Raw genomic sequence first — 19,099 nt, forward strand, 5'->3', positions numbered from 1 at the left:
AATAGAGCTTCACTGTTCTCCCACACAATCTATGAAACATAATGTCTACACAACATATACTAACATCTATCAATATTCCTTATGTATTGAAAATCTAAACGAGTAACCTGTCTTTCATAATTGGTCTGAGCGCCACGCCATCGCTGATGCTCCTTCTCCAAGTCTTCTTTTAAGACAGAATTCTGAATTTCCATTGCTAAAATTTGCGAACTATAAGCAAAGACGAAATGTGAGACACCATACCCTAGGCAATCACCAAATATGCGGGTAAAAAAACACTGACGTTTTAACCAATGATTCTTCCTTAAGATTTTTTATTTCTGCTAAAGCAGACACAAGGCTCTCCTCTTTCTCTGCAGTTATAGAAGCTACTTCTTCGGACTTCAAACTAGATTCATATTCAAGTTCAGAAACCCTCTCTCTAAGGGAAAGAACTTCATCCTCTAGTGATTTCTTTAGTTTGTTTGCCTGTACATGATTGGAAAGGGAACAAGAAATAGCAGACAAATTAATACAAAAAATAAAAACAAGCGCATCGAAATTGACATAACACCAAAATACCTCAATCTTGAAGGTTTCATGGGCACTTTCCATCTGCTTTAATGCATCTTCATTCACCTGCACAATGCTCTTATACTGCAAAAGTGCAATATGTACTTGACCAATTAGTTTACTTGGCACTAAAGATTTTTTTTTTTTCTTTTGACGTGGAATTTCATCAAGACAGGGCTCCTCGGACCACCACTAGGGAGTAAACCCTGGATATAGGGCCCACCAAAACCGTATATCACGTAATCCAAGGGAACTCGTAGTGCAGAAACAAACTCAGAATGCCGAAGTCTATACCGTATTCCAAGGCCCCCCATTCCACCACTAGGATACACCCTAATGGGTACCAGGCAAGAAAGAAATTAAGCACTTCAAGGAGTAAAATAAGCACCTGTTGCATGTGATCCTTGTTAGCCTGTGCTTCCAATATCAATTTTTCAATCTCTTCCTTTGCCATTTGTAATTCGGCAACAATCTAAAGTGAATTCAACCAAAAAGTCAAACAAAAATAACAGGTACATATTCCACTTTGAAGTACTCGACCAAAGATTTAGCAAACTGTCCGATGTTTCAAAGAACAATTATCTGGCAGTTGTTAAGTTAACTGGTCCTGATTTAATAAATTTTTTTATAAGTACAATAAAGTTTAACAGAAAAAGTAAATAGACATAGCCCAAGTGCATAGGAAGTATACGAAAGAGAACACCTAGTTACAAGTTAGGAGCTAGAAATGGATGAGAGAAAATCATGAAAACTAAGCCCATTAAATACAATAGCAGGAACCCATGGGGATAAAGTATGGAGAAAGAAACGTCTAAGATCATCCAAAGAGTGTTTTCAATCTTCAAAAGGCTTCTGGTTCCCACACTGTAGCAACTGAACCATGTACATCTCTGCACTCAATGGACATACATGAGTTTGGGCATAAGGCCCAGGGCATGTGGAGGTTTATCTACAATATGGGGGACCATTGCTGTCTCCACAACCTTACGAAATATATATACTAACAAGATTGGCATCAAATGTCATTTAGACATTGCCAGAAAATGTTAACAATTGTTAGCTTTCTTTGCATCTTTACAAACATTACCACGGCTAGGCAGACCAGAGGATTACTAAAGCCCAAAAGAATACCGAAAAAAAATAGATATAAAAAGTAAAGGTTGGGATTAAATCATGAGTAGCAAAGGAGGAAATATATATCATTTTTAAAAAAAAGTAGGACGAAATATAAAAGATGAAAGAGAAACATATGCCTCAAAATGAGACGGACTGGAGAACATATTGATAGGAAAAATCCATTTTAAATTATAAGACGAAACATCAAATAAATTATTCAACAAGGTTCAACTTAGAACCAAATCCTCAAAGAAAAGTGAATAAAATTAAAAACAAATTACAAGTCAAAAGACAAATTAGCTAGAATGATCCACACTGACCTCCTTGCTCAAGAAAGACGAAGATTCACTTGCACCATCTATGTCAACATCCTGCATACGCATACAAAACGAAAGCGAATAAAATTAAAAACAAAAATTGAAGTATGTTTCCAAGGAAACACCAAGATCTTTTCTTCAAACTTCAAATAATGCATTTTTGAAGCTGCCAATACTCAGATTCTAGCATGCTAAACCTCAATTGAGTCCGCACCAATGACCTTGAACGATCGTACAAAACACTTACAACAAGGACCAGAATTCGAATACCATGGCCCTAAATATCGTCAATGTATCGGTTGAGATTCTAAAAATTAATAAGAATGTTTCAATAGTTAACCCTATCCTCCCCAACCTTCCCAGAAGCCTCAAAATACAAAAACAAGAACAAAATGATTATGCAGTTGATACGTGAAATACTAATAAAATTATATATAATCAAAGAATGGTATATATTTGAAGAGATCTAATACAAAGTGATTCTGAAATTCACATTATGTTGATAAGAATGTCTCAATAGTTAACACTCCCCACCCCCCGGGAACTCTCTTTGTTATTTTTATCGTTCAGAAAAAAAGAGACCTGATTCTACAGTTAAATAACTCACATCAAAAGTGCACAATACTAATGAAATTATATGCAATAAGCGAATGATATGCATACGAAGAGCTCCAACATGGCTATCTCAATTATTTCCAACTCCCAAAATGCCTTCGTCAAGGGCATGCAAATTCACGATTCGGTTGGTGTTGCCAAGTTTGATGATGGTAGACTGTGGTTGGGCATCCAGGAGTGATTTGTAAACTAGACATAGAAAAGACTTATGATCATGTCAGTTGGGGATTCTTCTATTTATTGAAAAGGTGCAGCTTTGGGGAGAAATGGTGTAGGCTGTAGCGAGATTGCTCATTATAGTTCTTCCATGTGCTTTTTGGTATGGGTGAATGGTATGCCATGAGGTTTTTCAGAAGTAGTTGAAGACTACAACACAGGGGACCACTTGTCCCCTTTACTTTTTGTTGTTATTGTGGAGGCGTCAAGTAGGATAAACTCTGATACAGTGCATGGGGTCTTCTGGCGAGGTTTTCATGTGGCTGCCAGGATAGAGTAGTGCTTGGTGTAGACGACACCATAATATTTTGTGAAGCCAACCAGGATCATATTTGCATTCTTATTTTTATGTTTTGAAGCTATCTCCAGTGGGAAGGTTAATTTGACAAAGTTGGAATAGCTCCGGGTTGTTACTATTTAGCTGGATACTCTTAATTGTAGAGTTTCAGCCTTACCCATGACTTACCTTGGTCTTCCATCAGGAAACCCCTTCAAAGCAAAACTTATTCCAGATGGTATCATTGAAAAAATGGAACACCGCTTGACTGAGTGGAAGCAGTTATACTTGTTGAAGGATGGTAGAAGTGTATTGATTAAGAGCACGGCATCCAATTTGCCTATCTATTTTATCTCTCTCCACACTCTATGGGAGTTACCAACTGCTTATAGAAGATGCAACAAGATCTGTGGGGAGTAATGGGGGAGGAGCCTAAATTCCATTATGATCAAGTAGTACAAGCTGTGTTCGCCAGTTGCAGAAGGTCGGTGGCATAACCAACAATTTTTCTTAGGGGGGGCCAACTTTTCTATCACACAAGATATTTACGTAATATGAAAAAATATTACAAAATCATAGAGCATATATAAAATTAAATCTCGATAATTTGCCAAATAACGTAGAAATAAAATTTTAAAAACGCAACTTAATGTTTGTTTCAGATTTTTTACGACAATATTTCATAGAATAATATTCATCCATTATTATTTTTGAAAATATGAAATATTTAGAAATTGTTTTCTTCGTATAAACTATCAAGTGATCTTTTAGAATGCTATATTTCATTCTAATATCTAAGCTAGTTTATCAAACTTCATGTAAAATCTATCTATTTTGGTGTCACATTAAGCATAGAATACAACTGAGACCTTAAATAAACTTTTCTTTGCTCAATGAAGTTTAGAGGATAAATCATCTCCATTATTTTTCATATAAATCATCAATATTAAATGGTCTTTCTGGTATTTTCACTTTAGATTCTATATTAAGAAACTTAATATTGTATAATAAAAAACTTTGGGGTCAATGTTAATATTTTATTGTTTCTCCTAATCTTAGTTTTAATTTAATTTTAGTGTGGCCACATCTTTGAAAATAGATAATATATAGAAATTATACAAAATCCAGGAGTTATAGAAAAAAATTAGAGACACATTTCTATATATATTGAAATTTTACAAAATTTTAGAAAACATATGGGAATAAGGAAATTATAAATTTTTTTGTGGAGGCCAATTTCTATATACATGGAATTATGAATAAAATTTAGGGGCTATTTTGAATTTTGAAAAAACGTTTGGGGGGGCCATGATCCATATGTAGATCCGCCATTGCAGAAGGTGGTTTAGGGGTGAGGAATTTAATTCTTTTCAACCGTGCTCTCATGGAGAATTGGATATAGTGCAATGCTTCTGAAAGAGAGCCGTTGGAGAGTGCTAGTTGACACAAAGTATGGAAGTTGGGAAGGAGGTTGGCCTTCTCATGAGGCTAATAGGCCTTTTGGGATTGGTATTTAGAAGAACATTAGAAGGTGTTGGAAAATAGATAATTGATTCCCTCAATCCTCTGTCTATTAGGAAACCTATATATTTGTATCTTTGACTTTCCTAGGATTATGGGATAACCATTAAGGAATCCCACTAATATAGAAATCTGTTTTAGGAAGGAAAATTTCCTATTTTATCTCCCTGTAATTAGCTCTGTAAATCAGCTAGTAATTGTATATATAGTCATGTAAAGGCTACAATCACATCAATACAATTGATTCAATTTTTCCCAGATGGTATCAGAGCTGTAGATACATATGGGAAAGATCTTATCCATTTCATATTGATGTACAAACATATATGTACACTATATACAATTGACACTTATACCCTCACACACTTATATTAATTACAAACATGTCCTTTAACACTTCCCCTCAAACTGGGGCATATATATCATATAAACCTAGCTTGAAATGAATAAGTTTTAACCGACTCCAACACAAAGACTTAGTAAACACATCTGCGAGTTGATCGCCTGACTTCACAAAAGGTGTAGCAATGTAACCACTTAGTATCTTATCTCGAATGAAGTGACAATCAATCTCTATATGTTTAATTCTCTCATGGAACACAGGATTAGAGGAAATATGCACTGCGGCTTGATTATTACAAAATAACTAAAGAGGAGTAGGAGCTGGAAACCCAATCTCTTGAAGGAAGTGTTGCCACCATGTCAGCTCACTAGTAGTGTGAGCCATTGCCCTATATTCAGTTTCTGCATTAGATTGGGCTACTACTGCTTGTTTCTTACTTTTCCATGTAACCAAGTTACCTACTACAAAGGTACAATATCTAGTAGTAGATATTCTATCTGAAGGGGATCCTGTCCAATCAACATCTGAAAAGGCTTCAACCCTAAGATGTCTATTTGGTCTATACAATAATCCAAGGCCAGGTGCTTGCTCAAGATAACAAAGAATATGAATTATCACATCCCAATGTGAGACCCTAGGCGTTTGTAAAAATTGACTCAATACACTCACTCATAAGAGATGTCTGGTCTAATGACAGTGAGATAATTCAATTTCCCAACAAGTGTTCGATACCTACCTGGATCTACAAACAACTCTCTTTCCTCTTTCAAGAATTTAAGATTTGGGTCCATAGGGGTGTCAATAGGTCGTGCAACCAGCATGCCGGTTTCTTCCAGAAGATCAAGTACATATTTCCTCTGAGATAGGTTGATACCCTCTTTAGATCTACTGACATCAATTCCAAGGAAATATCTAAACTTGCCCAAGTCTTTTGTCTAAAATTGATCATGCAAACATTGTTTCAGCCTAGCAATTCTAGCAGAGTCACTCCCAATAATTACAATGTCGTCCACATATACAACCAACAAAATGTGACCTGCATCACTATGTAGGTGAAATACCGAATGATCTGTTTGGCATCTATGGAGACCAAATGCCAATACAACATCAAAAAACTTCCCAAACCATTTTCGAGGAGATTGTTTCAAACTATATAATGTCTTTTTTAACTTGCATACAGTACCTCGATACTCTCCCTGAGCCAAACCCAGGTGGTTGCTCCATATAAACTTCTTCATGCAAGTAGCCATGCAAAAATGCATTCTTAACATCCAGTTGAAATAAGGGCCAATCTAAATTAGCAACAAGAGAGATCAACACTCGAGCAGAGGAGATTTTGGCAACTGGAGAGAAAGTCCCCTCGTAATCAATGCCATATGTTTGAGTGTAGCCTTTAGCAACCAAGCGGGCTTTCAAACGTTCCACAGAGCCATCAGGATGAAATTTGATTGTATATACCCATTTACAGCCAACAGCTTGCTTACCAAGTGGTAGTGGAACAAGATCACATGTCTCATTATGGTGAAGGGCATCCATTTCATCTTTCTTAGATGTCCTCCATCTCAGATCAGATAAGGCATCCTGAACTCTCTTAGGAACAGAAAGTTTTGAAACTTGGGAGGTAAAACATAAAAATGAAGGAGATAAGAGTCATAAGACATGATATGAGACAAATTGATTAATCGGATGTTGAGTAACAAAAGATCGAGTATCTTTGCGAAGAGCAATAGGTGGAGAGTCTGAAGTACTAGGTAACTCAAGATCCAAAGATGGAGACACGATTGGTGACCGCATGGAAGCCGGTAGCCGCGAGCGACGCGAGTAAACCTATATAGGAACTGGGGGAGGGGGTGGAGGACAGGCGACAGAAGGGGAAAGTGTAAGATTAGGTAATGGTAGAGGATCACACTTAACACTCGAAACTATGTCAGAGAAATAGGGTATGGACTCAAAAAAGGTAACATCAGCACTCGTGAAGTAGCGTCTAAGAACAGGACTATAACAACGATATCCTTTTTTAGTCCGAGAATAACCAACAAAAAAACATTTGGTAGAACGTGGATCAAGCTTATCAAAACTTGGGCCAAGGTTATAAACATAGCAAACACACCCAAAAATTTTTGGAGGAATGGTAAATGGTGGAGATGAAGGAAACAAGATGGAAAAAGGAGAGGAACCATCAAGAACTGATGAAAGCATACAGTTAATAAGGTGACAAGCAGTAAGAACACCATAACTCCAAAATCGTTTAGGAACATGCATGTGCAGTAAAAGTGCTCGGGTTACATCTAACAAATGACGATTATTGTGTTCAGCCACCCCATTCTGTTGGGGTGTATAAGAACATGAAGTTTGATGAATAATTCATTTGCTACTTAAGTAGCAAAGACTCTAGATATATATTCTCTAACATTATCAAAACGCAAAACTTGAACCCTTTTGTTAAATTGAGTTTTAATTTCTTTCCAAAACATTTTGAATATGGAAAGAAGTTCAGATCATGCCTTCATCAGAAACACCCATGTCACACGAGAGTAGTCATCAATAAATGTGACAAAATACTGAAATGTGTTTGATTCAATGTTGATTAATCCCCATATATCAGAGTGAACCAATTCAAAAGGACTCAAGGCTCATTTATCAACTTGAGGTATAAATGACACACGATGATGTTTACTAATTTGACATGTTTCACAAGGAATGGGAGACACATTTCCTAAATTCCTAACCTGACGCGTTAAAAGGGAAAGAGAGGGATGACCAAGACGACAATGTCATTCATAAGCAGATGATGTGAGTATGGGCTCAAATGGGTGACTGTTTAACATCAAGATAATACAGGCCATCAACTTCATGCCCCGTACGAATCTTGTTTACCGTCTTGAGATCCTGAAAGACACATGAAGAAGGATAAAATGTTACTGAACATTGAAGACTTTGAGTAATTGTACTGATAGACAACAAACTAAAGGGACAACTAGGAGCATATAGAACAGACGACAAGGATATAGAGTCAGTGAGCTTAGTGGATCCAATACCTGTAACTTTAGCAAGAGAACCATTAGCAAGGGTAACACTTTTTGGAGATATTACAGCATCTACCTTAGATAAGACCGAGGACAGACCAGTCAGATGTTCATTAGCTCCTGAATCAATGATCCACGGATCTTGAGTGGAAGAGGCAAGACATGCGAATGCTATACCTGAGTGGGTAAGAGTAGCTATGGAGGATGAAGTCCGTGTGTGACCCAAAAGCCACTCATACTCATCCTTCGATATACTAATCATCCCTGAGTTAGAGCTAGTTGATTGTGATGTAGCATCTTGACAAATGGCCTGATTAGCAAACCCAGATGATCTATCATGTAGATCCCAACAATAGTCCACTGAATGGTTAGTGCGATCACATTGGGTGCACTTACGAGGTTCTCGACCTCGAGTGCGATTACCTTTGGCATCACATCCCCCACGTGCACCTCTATCACCTTGACTTCCATACCCACTTGGAGCAACATAAGAGGTAATTGCATCATATAACTGTGACTCAAATTTAGTTGTCATATCGGAGAAACTCCACACAATATCTGAGAAAAAACACAATTCAACTTGAAAAATCCGAGAAACACAACCTGAAAATGTAGATACTTAGCCCAAGTACCTGAAAAAAAACTCGAATACCAGAATTGCGGTCCTGTATCGGCCTAAATCGGTCTGTTTCAGATCTGAATCGGGATGTTTCGGGTCTGTATCGGGCTGAACTGGTATGAACCGGGCTGTTTCAGGTCTGAACTGGGTTGTTTCAGGTCTGTATCGGCTGTGTTTCGGGTTTGGACCAGTACCAGTTTAAAACTAAGCTAAAACAGGAATAAGCTATCCTAAACGAGGATAAGAATACCGTATATGTGTTACCAAACAGGTGTTATTCTGGGTAGGAATACACTCTTACTCCAGGTTTTGGCTATTCAAACTGAAGTATTGGATAACTTATACCTGCAACCAAACACTCTGGGCTTCAACCTTTTGCCGGCAACGGAGGCCCTTCCCGACGGCGATGACGATGACGGTAAGCACAGACAAGGCCGGTGAGTCCACCCCTGGTGCCCAGTACTGGAGAAGACTCCAGAGAGTGGCCGGAAACCACTTCAAACACTTTCGATCGCTGACAAAAGGAACCACCGTATCAATTCCGGTGGCGACGATGACGCCGGTAACCACAGACAAGGCCGATGAGTCCACCCCTGGTGCCGGTGCCCAATACCAGAGAAGACACCGGAGAGTGGCCGGAAACCACTTCAAACACTACTGAGATCTATCCAACGTACACTACTCTCTAATACCATGTAGATACATATGGGAAAGATCTTATCCATTTCATATTGATGTACAAACATATATATACACTACATACAATTGACACTTATACCCTCATGCACTTATACTAATTACAAACATGTCCTCTAACAAGAACTATAGGCTCTTTTATGGGATTCTTGGCCTTCATTGCCGTGAATCAATATGTCTGAAATCACAGCATCCAATACTACGGCACAATCTGAGGAAGCTCTCTCACACCAATCATACAGTGACCTGCAGAACATTTAGGCGGTGTATAGGCTGAACGGGAAGAACTACTTGAAGTGGTCCCAATTTATACTTGAAGTGGTCCCAATTTATTTGAACCTATTTGAAGGTAAAGGGAAAGCTTAGCCATCTCCTAGGGATTGGACCAAAGGAAGGAGATCCACGATATGATGCATGGGACGAAGCAGATTCCATGATCATGTCATAGTTATGGAATTCGATGAACCCAGAGATTAGTGGCACTTGTATGTTTTTATCCACAGCTAAAGAGATATGGGATGCGGTTCGCCAGACGTATTCGAAGGCCCGTGATGCAGCTCAAGTGTACGAGATCAAGGTCAAGACAAGTGCAGCTAGACAAAGCAGTAAAGCTGTAACCGAATATGCCAACTTGCTGAAAAATCTGTGGCACGAACTTGATCCTTACCGGTGCATAGAGACTAAATGCGCATCAGATGCAGCCATCTTGAAAATTTTTATTGAGAAGGATCAAGTCTACGACTTCCTCTTAGGACTCAACGTAGAGATTGATCTCAAGATTCTCGGAAAAGAAAAGGTACCATCTCTTAATGAGACTCTCTAATTCGTGCTGAGGAAAGTCGTAGGGGCGTTATGCTGGAACCCCAAGTTCTGGAAGGATCAGCCATGGTGACTAAAATGGAGCAACCACCAATACAAGAGAACGTGAAGGGAGATCCATCGAGAAACTCGGGACGAGATAACAGAGATGCCCTCTGGTGCACCTATTGCAAGAAACCATGGCATACTAAACAAAATTGTTGGAAGCTGAACGGTAAACCACCAAGGAAACAATGGGGCTACCAAGGAGGACCGCAGAAGAATCCAAACCAAGCCTACTTCACCACGACTCAACCCACAAATCAGTAGAGTCAAGAAAAGTCCCAAAATCCGGTTGAGTTCAATAAGGAGGTGATCGAGAAATTCAGGGGACTTCTGGGATCATTGGAGAAATTCATGGATCATTTGACTCACTCTTCACTACATTTTAACACATATACCCCATGCCCAAGCAATCGAAAAATAGCCATTGCCGATGGTTCTCTCACTACAGTAGCCGGCCTAGGGGATATCCGTATCAATCCATCTCTTACACTAAAAAATGTTCTTCATGTCCCCAAATTATCCACCAACCTAGTATCCATCCAAAAACTAACTCATGATATTAATTGTAATGTGGTTTTCTATCCCTCTTACTGTGTATTTCAGGACCGGGATTCGGGGAAGAGAATTGGACTTGCTAGGGAGAAGGACGGGCGCTACTATCTTGAGGAATTAGGCATATCGAATATTGTCAGGAATAAATTACCTATGTCAATTTTATCATCATCCAATAAAGACACCATTTGGCTTTATCATTTTAGACTAGGGCATCCATCATTTGGAGTTTTAAAACTATGTTTTCTTTATTGTTTAAAGGGCTGAATTCTAAACAATTTTATTGTGATGTGTGTGAGTTTGCAAAATGAAATTAGAGTAATCTTTCAGTATATTTCTGTACATGCTAGTGATCTCTATTTAAGATACAAGAGAAATATCAAAGAAGGAAAGAATTTCCTAAAATAAGAGCAGGAAATCTGCCTAACTAATTACAAAAAACCAGAAACTTCCTAAACAATATCTACCATAAATTACTTCACATTGATCTCGATATCTGCCACTAATTACTCCTCCATATTTATCGGGATTTCCACACAAAACATAAACATGTACCCTTTCCAATAAGTAATGAGAGAAGTTCAGTTCCGTTTTCTTTGATTCATAGTGATATGTGGAGACCCTCCACAGTTCCAAATGTTTCACGTTCACGATGGTTTCTCTTTTATTGATGATTGCACTAGAGGCTCTTAGATCTTTCTCCTCAAAACCAAATCAGATGTAAGCAGTGTGCTCCCAAATTTTCATAACATGATTCAAAACCAGTTTGGTGTTAAAATCAAAAGATTTAGATCGGATAATGCACGGGATTATTTCAATCACATCCTATCTCCTTACTTCCAAAAAGAAGATATTATCCATGAATCCTCCTGCATTAATACCCCACAACAAAATGGCGTCGCTGAGAGGAAAAATGGTCATTTGCTAGCCACAACCCGAGCCTTCCTTTTCCATCAACATGTTCCAAGAACTTATTGGGGGGAGGTTGTGCTCACAGCTGCATATATAATCAACCAACTACCATCAAGGGTGCTAGGGTTTAGAACAACAATGGTGACACTTTCTTAGTTTTATCCCGATCTAAGAACAACAAATCATCTCATCCCACGAATTTTTGGTTGCACAACCTTTGTTCATGTTCATAGCGATCAAAGAGGGAAATTAGATCCAAGAGCAGTTAAGTGTATTTTTGTGGGGTGTTCGTCAACCCAAAAGGGGTGCAAGTGTTATCATCCACCTACAAGGAAGTTTTTTGTCTCTATTGATGTCACCTTTGAGGAGCAACACTCATACTTTACTCAGCCTTATCTTCCGGGGGAGCCCTTGTCATTCATTGAAGATAAGGACAGAGATTTGTTTTTACTTGACTTACCATCGAACCCTTCAATTCCTCATACCTCAAACTCAACCCAAATTAGTCCAATCCACTTCCATACCTACAGAACCATCTCAATCTATGTCAATTCCTTCACCTAGACCCGTGAAAAAGAATGATGAATCTTGTGACTCTATAAGATTTATGCAGGCTTATTCAAGACGAAGAGATCCGAACCATAATCCTAAGCAAGTTCAAGCTTCAACTCCAAATCTTGAGAATGAGGTAAGTCTCGATATTTCTCCTCCATCAACCCATGATCATGACCTTCCTATTGCTATTAGAAAAGGCACAATGCACTAAACACCCATTGTACCCTTTAGCAAGTTCGTGTCATTTAGAAAATTCTCACCATCACATGGGAGCTTTCTAGTCAGCATAAATACCATTCTTATTCCTAATACTTTATCTGAGGCATTATCTAATGAGAATTGGAGAAATGCTATGAATGATGAGATGCAGGCACTAGAAAAGAATCAAACATGGGAAATTTCTGACTTACCACCAGGGAAGAAAGCTGTGGGATGCAAGTGGGTGTTTACAATGAAGTACAGGTCAAATGGCTCCCTGGAAAGATAAAAGGCCAGACTCGTGGCAAAAGGGTACACGCAGACCTATGGCGTTGACTATCAAAAGACATTTGCTCCAGTGGGTAAGATAAGTACAGTAAGAGTGCTGCTATCACTAGCTACTAACTTTGACTGGTACTTAAGAACAATTTGATGTAAAAAACGCATTTCTTGATGGTGAGTTGGAGGAGGAAATATACATGGATGTTCCTCCGGGCTTCAAGGGAAATCTGAGAAGCAATAAAGTTTGTAGATTGAAGAAAGCATTGTATGGTCTTAAGCAATCACCAAGGGCTTGGTTTGGAAGGTTTTCCAAAGTAATGCTTGCCACCGGATACAGACAGAGTCAAGGAGATCATACACTCTTTATTAAGCACTCAGATACAGGGGGGGTCATGACTCTTTTGGTATATTTTGATGACATAATTGTGACAGGAAATGATGAGAAGGAGAAGGAAGCCTTGAGAAGGTGTCTAGTCAGAGAATTTGAAATAAAAGAACTTGGAAGACAGAAGTAATTTTTGGGAATTGAAGTAGCTCATTCCAGAGAATACATCTTTATTTCACAGCAGAAATACGTAACCAATCTTGTAAGGGAGTCAGGAAAGCTAGAGTGTAGACCCGCCTCCACACCGATCGAGTCAAATGAAGATCCAGCCATAGACAGGGAAATGTACCAGAGACTGGTAGGAAAGCTTATATATCTTGCTCACACGGCCAGACATTGCATATGCTGTGAGCGTGGTTAGGCAATTTATGCACAACCCGAGAGAAGTTCACCAACAAGCAGTGTACTGGGTACTGCATTACCTAAAGGCCAATCCTGGCAAGGGAATTCTATTTAGAAGAAACACCGGATTGATTCTTGAAACACACTGATGCAGATTATGTAGGCTCACCCGTTGATAGGAGGTCCACTACAGGTTATTTCACTTTCCTTGGAGGCAATCTTGTGACCTGGCGTAGTAAGAAGCAGAATGTGGTAGCTAGATCGAGTGCGGAAGCAGAATTCAGGGCGATGGCTCAGGGAGTGTGAATTACTATGGCTCAAGATAATTTTAGAAGACCTTAAAATTAGATGGGAAGGACCAATGATGTTATTTTGTGACAAGAAGTCGACCATCAACATTGCTCACAATTTTGTTCAACATGACAGAACAAAGCACATTGAAGTAGATAGACACTTCATAAAAGAGAAGTTGGATAGTGGATTAATTTGTACCCCATATGTGTCAACTAACGACCAACTCGCAGATGTACTCACAAAAGGACTTATCAGTGCAGCATTCCAAGGACTTATCTTCAAGATGGGAATGAAGTATGTATATTCACCAGCTTGAGGGGGAGTGTTGAAAAATAGATAATTGATTCCCTCAATCTTCTGTCAATTAGGAAACCTATATATTTGTATCTTTGACTTTCCTAGGATTATGGGATAACCGTTAAGGATGTTACCGTATACAATTTTAGGAATTTATACAATTTATGACTCTATTAATATTAGATGTACAGATTATCTTACCATGTATAGATGTTGAATATTAGGATTCAGTTAGACTCTGTGTATAGCATATACTTTCGTGTATAGATGGAATTTACGATATAATGAAAGTGGCCAAAAAATCACGGGATTAAGTTTTCCAAAAACAAAGTTCTCAGTTTCTCTTGGATTTTCTGAGTTCTTTGACATGGTATCAAGAGCAGGTTCTTAGTTTTCCTGCTGTCTACGATTTTTTTTTCTTTAGATCTTCATTCTCGGCACTATCTGAGTTCGTGCTTGGCCTTTAGTGTGATTTTCGGTGCCATCTGAGTCGAAGTTTGGGGTTCATGGTGAATTTCAGCACCGTCTGAGTACTGCTTGTGAATTTCGGCGCTGTCTGAGTCGACGTTTGGGGCTCCTAGTGACTATTGGCACCATCTGAGTGATTCTTGGTTCTTTTCGACGCTGTCTGTTGGTTCAGGGTTGATTTCGGCGCCTTCTGTGGGCGTTTTCTGGTTCCATTCTTCCCATCGGCGCCTTCAGTTGGGTGCTTGATTTCGGCGCCTTTTGTTGTGTCTCTCTGGTTTGGTTCTTCTTTTGTTGCAATCTTCTAGTTCATTTTTCTTTCAGGCCTTTTTGTTCATGGTTTGACTACAATCTTGGCACTCTCTGTTGTGCTTTTCTGGTGTGGTAATATATATTTTTTTTGGCAACTGTTGATTTTCTAATCAGGGTTTTCTCGGCACTTTTTTTTGTGCTTGTCACAGCACCCTTCTGGTGGGTTAATTTATTTGATTTCATCATGTCATCAGATAAATTAGACTCATTCCATATTCGTTTTACTGGCAAAAATTCTTCTGCTTGGGAATTTCAGTTTCAATTGTTTGTCAAAAGGAAAGAATTGTGGGGTCATATTGATGGGAGTAATCCCGCACCTAGAGATGTCGCAGCTTTGCCTAAATGGGAAATCAAAGATGCTCGGGTTATGACCTGGATCCTTAGCTCAGTTGAGCCTCACTTTGTTCTCAATCTGAGGCCTTATAAAACTGCCGCTGCCATGTGGAATTATCTAAATAAAGTTTACAATCAAGACAACACGACTCGACATTTTCAATTGGAGTATGAGATGGCTAATTTCACATAGGGAAGTCTCTCCATTGAGGAATATTTTTCTAGTTTTCAAAATCTTTGGGCTGATTATTCAGATATTGTTTATGCTAATGTTCCCACTGCAGCTTTCTCTGTTGTTCAAGCAGTACATGAAACAAGCAAGAGAGATCAATTCTTGATGAAGCTCTGTTCTGATTTTGAAACTACACGTTCTAATCTGATGAATCGTCATCTTGTACCATCTCTCGATGCCTATTTGATTGAACTTCTTCGTGAGGAGCAGCGTATCATAACTCAGGCTGCCATGGAACATCGGGCTAATGTTAGTGAACCTGTTTCTGTGGCTTATACAGCACAGGAGAGGAATAAGGGTAGAGACATGAGTGTTGTTCAGTGTTTTAGTTGTAAAGCTTTTGGTTACATTGCTCGGGATTGCCCCAAGAAGTTCTGTAACTACAATAAGAAACAGGGTCATATCATCTCTGCTTGTCCTATTCGACCTGAAAGGAAGCAGGGTACTGCTTATCATGCCTCCACTGGTGCCTCTAGTTTTGCTGCATTGCCTACTGCCTCACCAGTTCTTTCTATTCCTGCTCCTACAACCTTAGCAAACTCGAACACAGTCACTCCTAAAATGGTACAACAGATGATCATTTCTGCTTTTGGGCTCTCAGGTAATCATAAAGTTTCTTCTAAGCCATGGTATTTTGACTCTGAAGCCTCTAACCATATGACCAATACTGTTGTTTCTCTTTCCAACGTCAGAAATTATGATGGAAATCTGAAAATTAACACCGTTGATGGCAGTTCTCTGCCTATCAGTGCTATTGGTGATCTTTCATCTTCCTTAACTGATGTTTTTGTGTCTCCTGACCTCTTCACAAATCTTATTTCTATTAGTTGATAATATTGTAATGCTCATTTCTCCCGTTCTGGTTGTGTTGTGCAGGATCAAGTGTCAGGGAAGATGATCGCGAAGGGGCCTAAAGTGGGACGACTCTTTCCTCTTCACGTTTCTCCTTCTACTATTATTCCTAGTTTTTCTTTACTTTCCTTTGCATGAAATGTTGTTAGTTCTGGAAATAAGATGTGGCATAGACGTCTAAGCCACCCAAACTCTGATGTACTTCATACTTTGTTTAATTCTGGATTATTGGGAAATAAAACATGTTCTTCTCTTGATCTTTCTTTTGATTGTACATCATGCAAACTTGGCAAAAGTAAAGTTCTACCATTTCCTCATAATGCATCTTGTGCACAATGTTTTGATACTATTCATAGTGATGTCTGAGAGATTGCACTTCTTGTTTCTCATGCACATTACAAATATTTTGTTACTTTCATTGATGACTTTAGTCGCTTTCCTTGGGTTTACTTCCTCCGGGCTAAGGCCGACGTTTTTTCAATCTTTAAGCGCTTTCTTGCACTCCTTGAGACTCAATTCTCTACCAACATCAATGTCTTGCGCTCTGATTCTGGAGGCGAATATATGTCTAATGAGTTTCAGGACTTTCTTCAAAGTAAAGGGATCATCTCTCAGCGTTCTTATTCTTTGACACCACAACAAAATTGTATTGCTGAGAGGAAAAATCGCCACCTTCTTGATGTACTAAGAACTCTTTTATTTGAATTATTTGTTCCTCCTCATTTTTGGTGTGAAGCGCTTTCTATTTCGGTTCATTTGATTAATTGCTTACCCTCTCCTACATTACATCATGTTTCTCCTTTCTTTAAGTTGTTTGGTCATTCTCCTTCATATTCTGATCTTCGGGCATTTGGTTGTGTTTGTTTTGTGCATCTCCCTCCTCATGAACGACATAAACTTACTACTCAATCTGTTATGTGTGTTTTTCTTGGTTATGCTATACCACAGAAGGATTATGTTTCTTATGATCCTCATGCTCGTCGTATACGAGTTTCTAGGAATGTGGTTTTCTTTGAAAATCAATATTTATTTCCATCTCATGTTGAGTTGTCATATGCATCTTTATCTCTTCTGCCTAGCTTTTCTGATTCTCCGACAATTGTGGAAAGGTTCAAACCTAGTTTTGTGTATGAAAAACGTAGTCGACAAGAGTCTGGTTCCACTTCCTTTGTGCCCTCTCACGATCTTGGCTCTACGCCTGATCATGCTCCTACTTCCACCACACTTCGCCGGTCTACTCGCTCTTCTCGACCCCTTGATTGGTATGGTTTCTCCTCCCCTGTCTCTGTTGTGGCTACTTTATCCTCTATTTCCATTCCTTTTTGCTACAGACAGGCCATGAAACATGAGTGTTGGCAAAATGCAATGCAAACAGAACTTCTTGCACTTGAGGAGAATCACACTTGAGATATTGTTCCTTGTTCCTCTACAGTCAAGCCTATTGGGAGTAAATGAGTTTTCTTTGTAAAGCTTCGTTCTGATGGCTCTAAGGACCGGTACAAAGCTCGCTTAGTAGCTCTGGGTAACAAACAAGAATATGGAGTTGATTATGAGGAGACATTTGCTCTTATTGCCAAAATGACCACAGTTCGAACCATCTTAGCTATTGCCGATTTAAAATCGTGGCATCTACATCAGATGGATGTGAAGAATGCATTTCTTCATGGTGATCTTCAAGAAGAGATCTACATGAAGCTTTCTTCCGATATAACTACTTCTCCTCATGATGTCTGTAAGCTAAGGCGCTCTTTATATGGGCTCAAGCAAGCTCATCGGGCTTGGTTTGAAAAGTTTCGTAGTACACTTCTTACTTTCAGTTTTACACAGAGTCGGTATGATTTTTCTCTCTTCTTCCACAAGTCTGCATCGGGTATAGTCTTTCTCTTGGTTTATGTGGATGATATAATTATTACTGGCACTGACTGTAATTTGATTACTAAGTTTCAACAGTTGTTGCATATAACTTTCCATATGAAAGGTCTTAACCAGCTCACATACTTCTTAGGACTGAAAGTCCATCATCGGTCCAATGGTATTTTCTTGAACCAGCATAAGTATATTCAAGATCTTATTACTTTGGCTGGATTGGAGGACACTTCTTCTGTTGATACTCCTATGGAGGTAAATGTCAAATACAGGAAAGATGAAGGGGACCTTTTGGATGATCCTGCTCTCTATCGGCACCTGGTTGGGAGTCTTATCTACTTGACCACTACTTGCCTTGATATCTCCTATGCCGTTCATCAGGTCAGTCAGTTTGTCTTCTCCTCGGCATCTCCATTTTGTTGCAGCTCGACACATCATCCGCTATCTTCAAAGTTCGCCTACTCGTGGGTTATTCTTTCTTACAGGCTCATCTCTTCAACTTGTTACCTATAGTGATGCTAATTGGGCTGGGTGTCCAAATACGCGCCGTTCTACTACGGGTTAGTATATGTTTTTAGGTGATGCCTTAATTTCTTGAAGATGTAAGAAACAATATCGTGTTTCTAAATCCTCTACTGAGGCTGAGTATCGTGCCATGTCTACTGCTTGTTCTGAAATTGTATGGCTACGCGGTCTTCTTGAAGAGCTTGGGTTTCCTCAGACTACTTCTACCCCTCTTCATGCTGATAACACTAGTGCTATTCAGATTGCCACCAATCTCGTCTTGCATGAACGCACCAAGCACATTGAGGTTGATTGTCATTCTAATCCAGACACCTTGGAAAGTCAGGTGATATCTCTTCCTCACATCTCTTCTGATCTCCAAGTGGCTAATGTCTTCACCAAAGCTATGACTCGACAGCGGCATCAATTTCTTGTTGGCAAATTGTTGCTGATTGACTTACCAGCATCAATTTGAGAGGGTATGTTACCATATACAATTTTAGGAATTTATACAATTTAGGACTATTAATATTAGATGTACAAATTATTTTACCAT

At 38.9% G+C, this 19,099-nt stretch overlaps 1 protein-coding gene across 1 annotated transcript in view; it reads right to left on the reverse strand.

The window, feature by feature from the left end:
* The window catches only part of LOC109021499 (nuclear-pore anchor-like), a 99,562-nt gene that overhangs the window by 41,308 nt on the left and 39,155 nt on the right, over window positions 1–19,099 (reverse strand). Inside the window, exons 28-32 of the mRNA XM_019004138.2 lie at window positions 1,989–2,039; window positions 941–1,024; window positions 562–636; window positions 284–468; window positions 108–210 (exon numbers count right to left, since the gene is read on the reverse strand). Coding sequence (XP_018859683.2) covers window positions 108–210; window positions 284–468; window positions 562–636; window positions 941–1,024; window positions 1,989–2,039 — 498 coding nt within the window. The remainder of the gene's footprint in view (window positions 1–107; window positions 211–283; window positions 469–561; window positions 637–940; window positions 1,025–1,988; window positions 2,040–19,099) is intronic.

The sequence above is a fragment of the Juglans regia genome, chromosome 15 (genome assembly GCF_001411555.2).
Source record: "Juglans regia cultivar Chandler chromosome 15, Walnut 2.0, whole genome shotgun sequence".
NCBI lineage: Eukaryota > Viridiplantae > Streptophyta > Magnoliopsida > Fagales > Juglandaceae > Juglans > Juglans regia.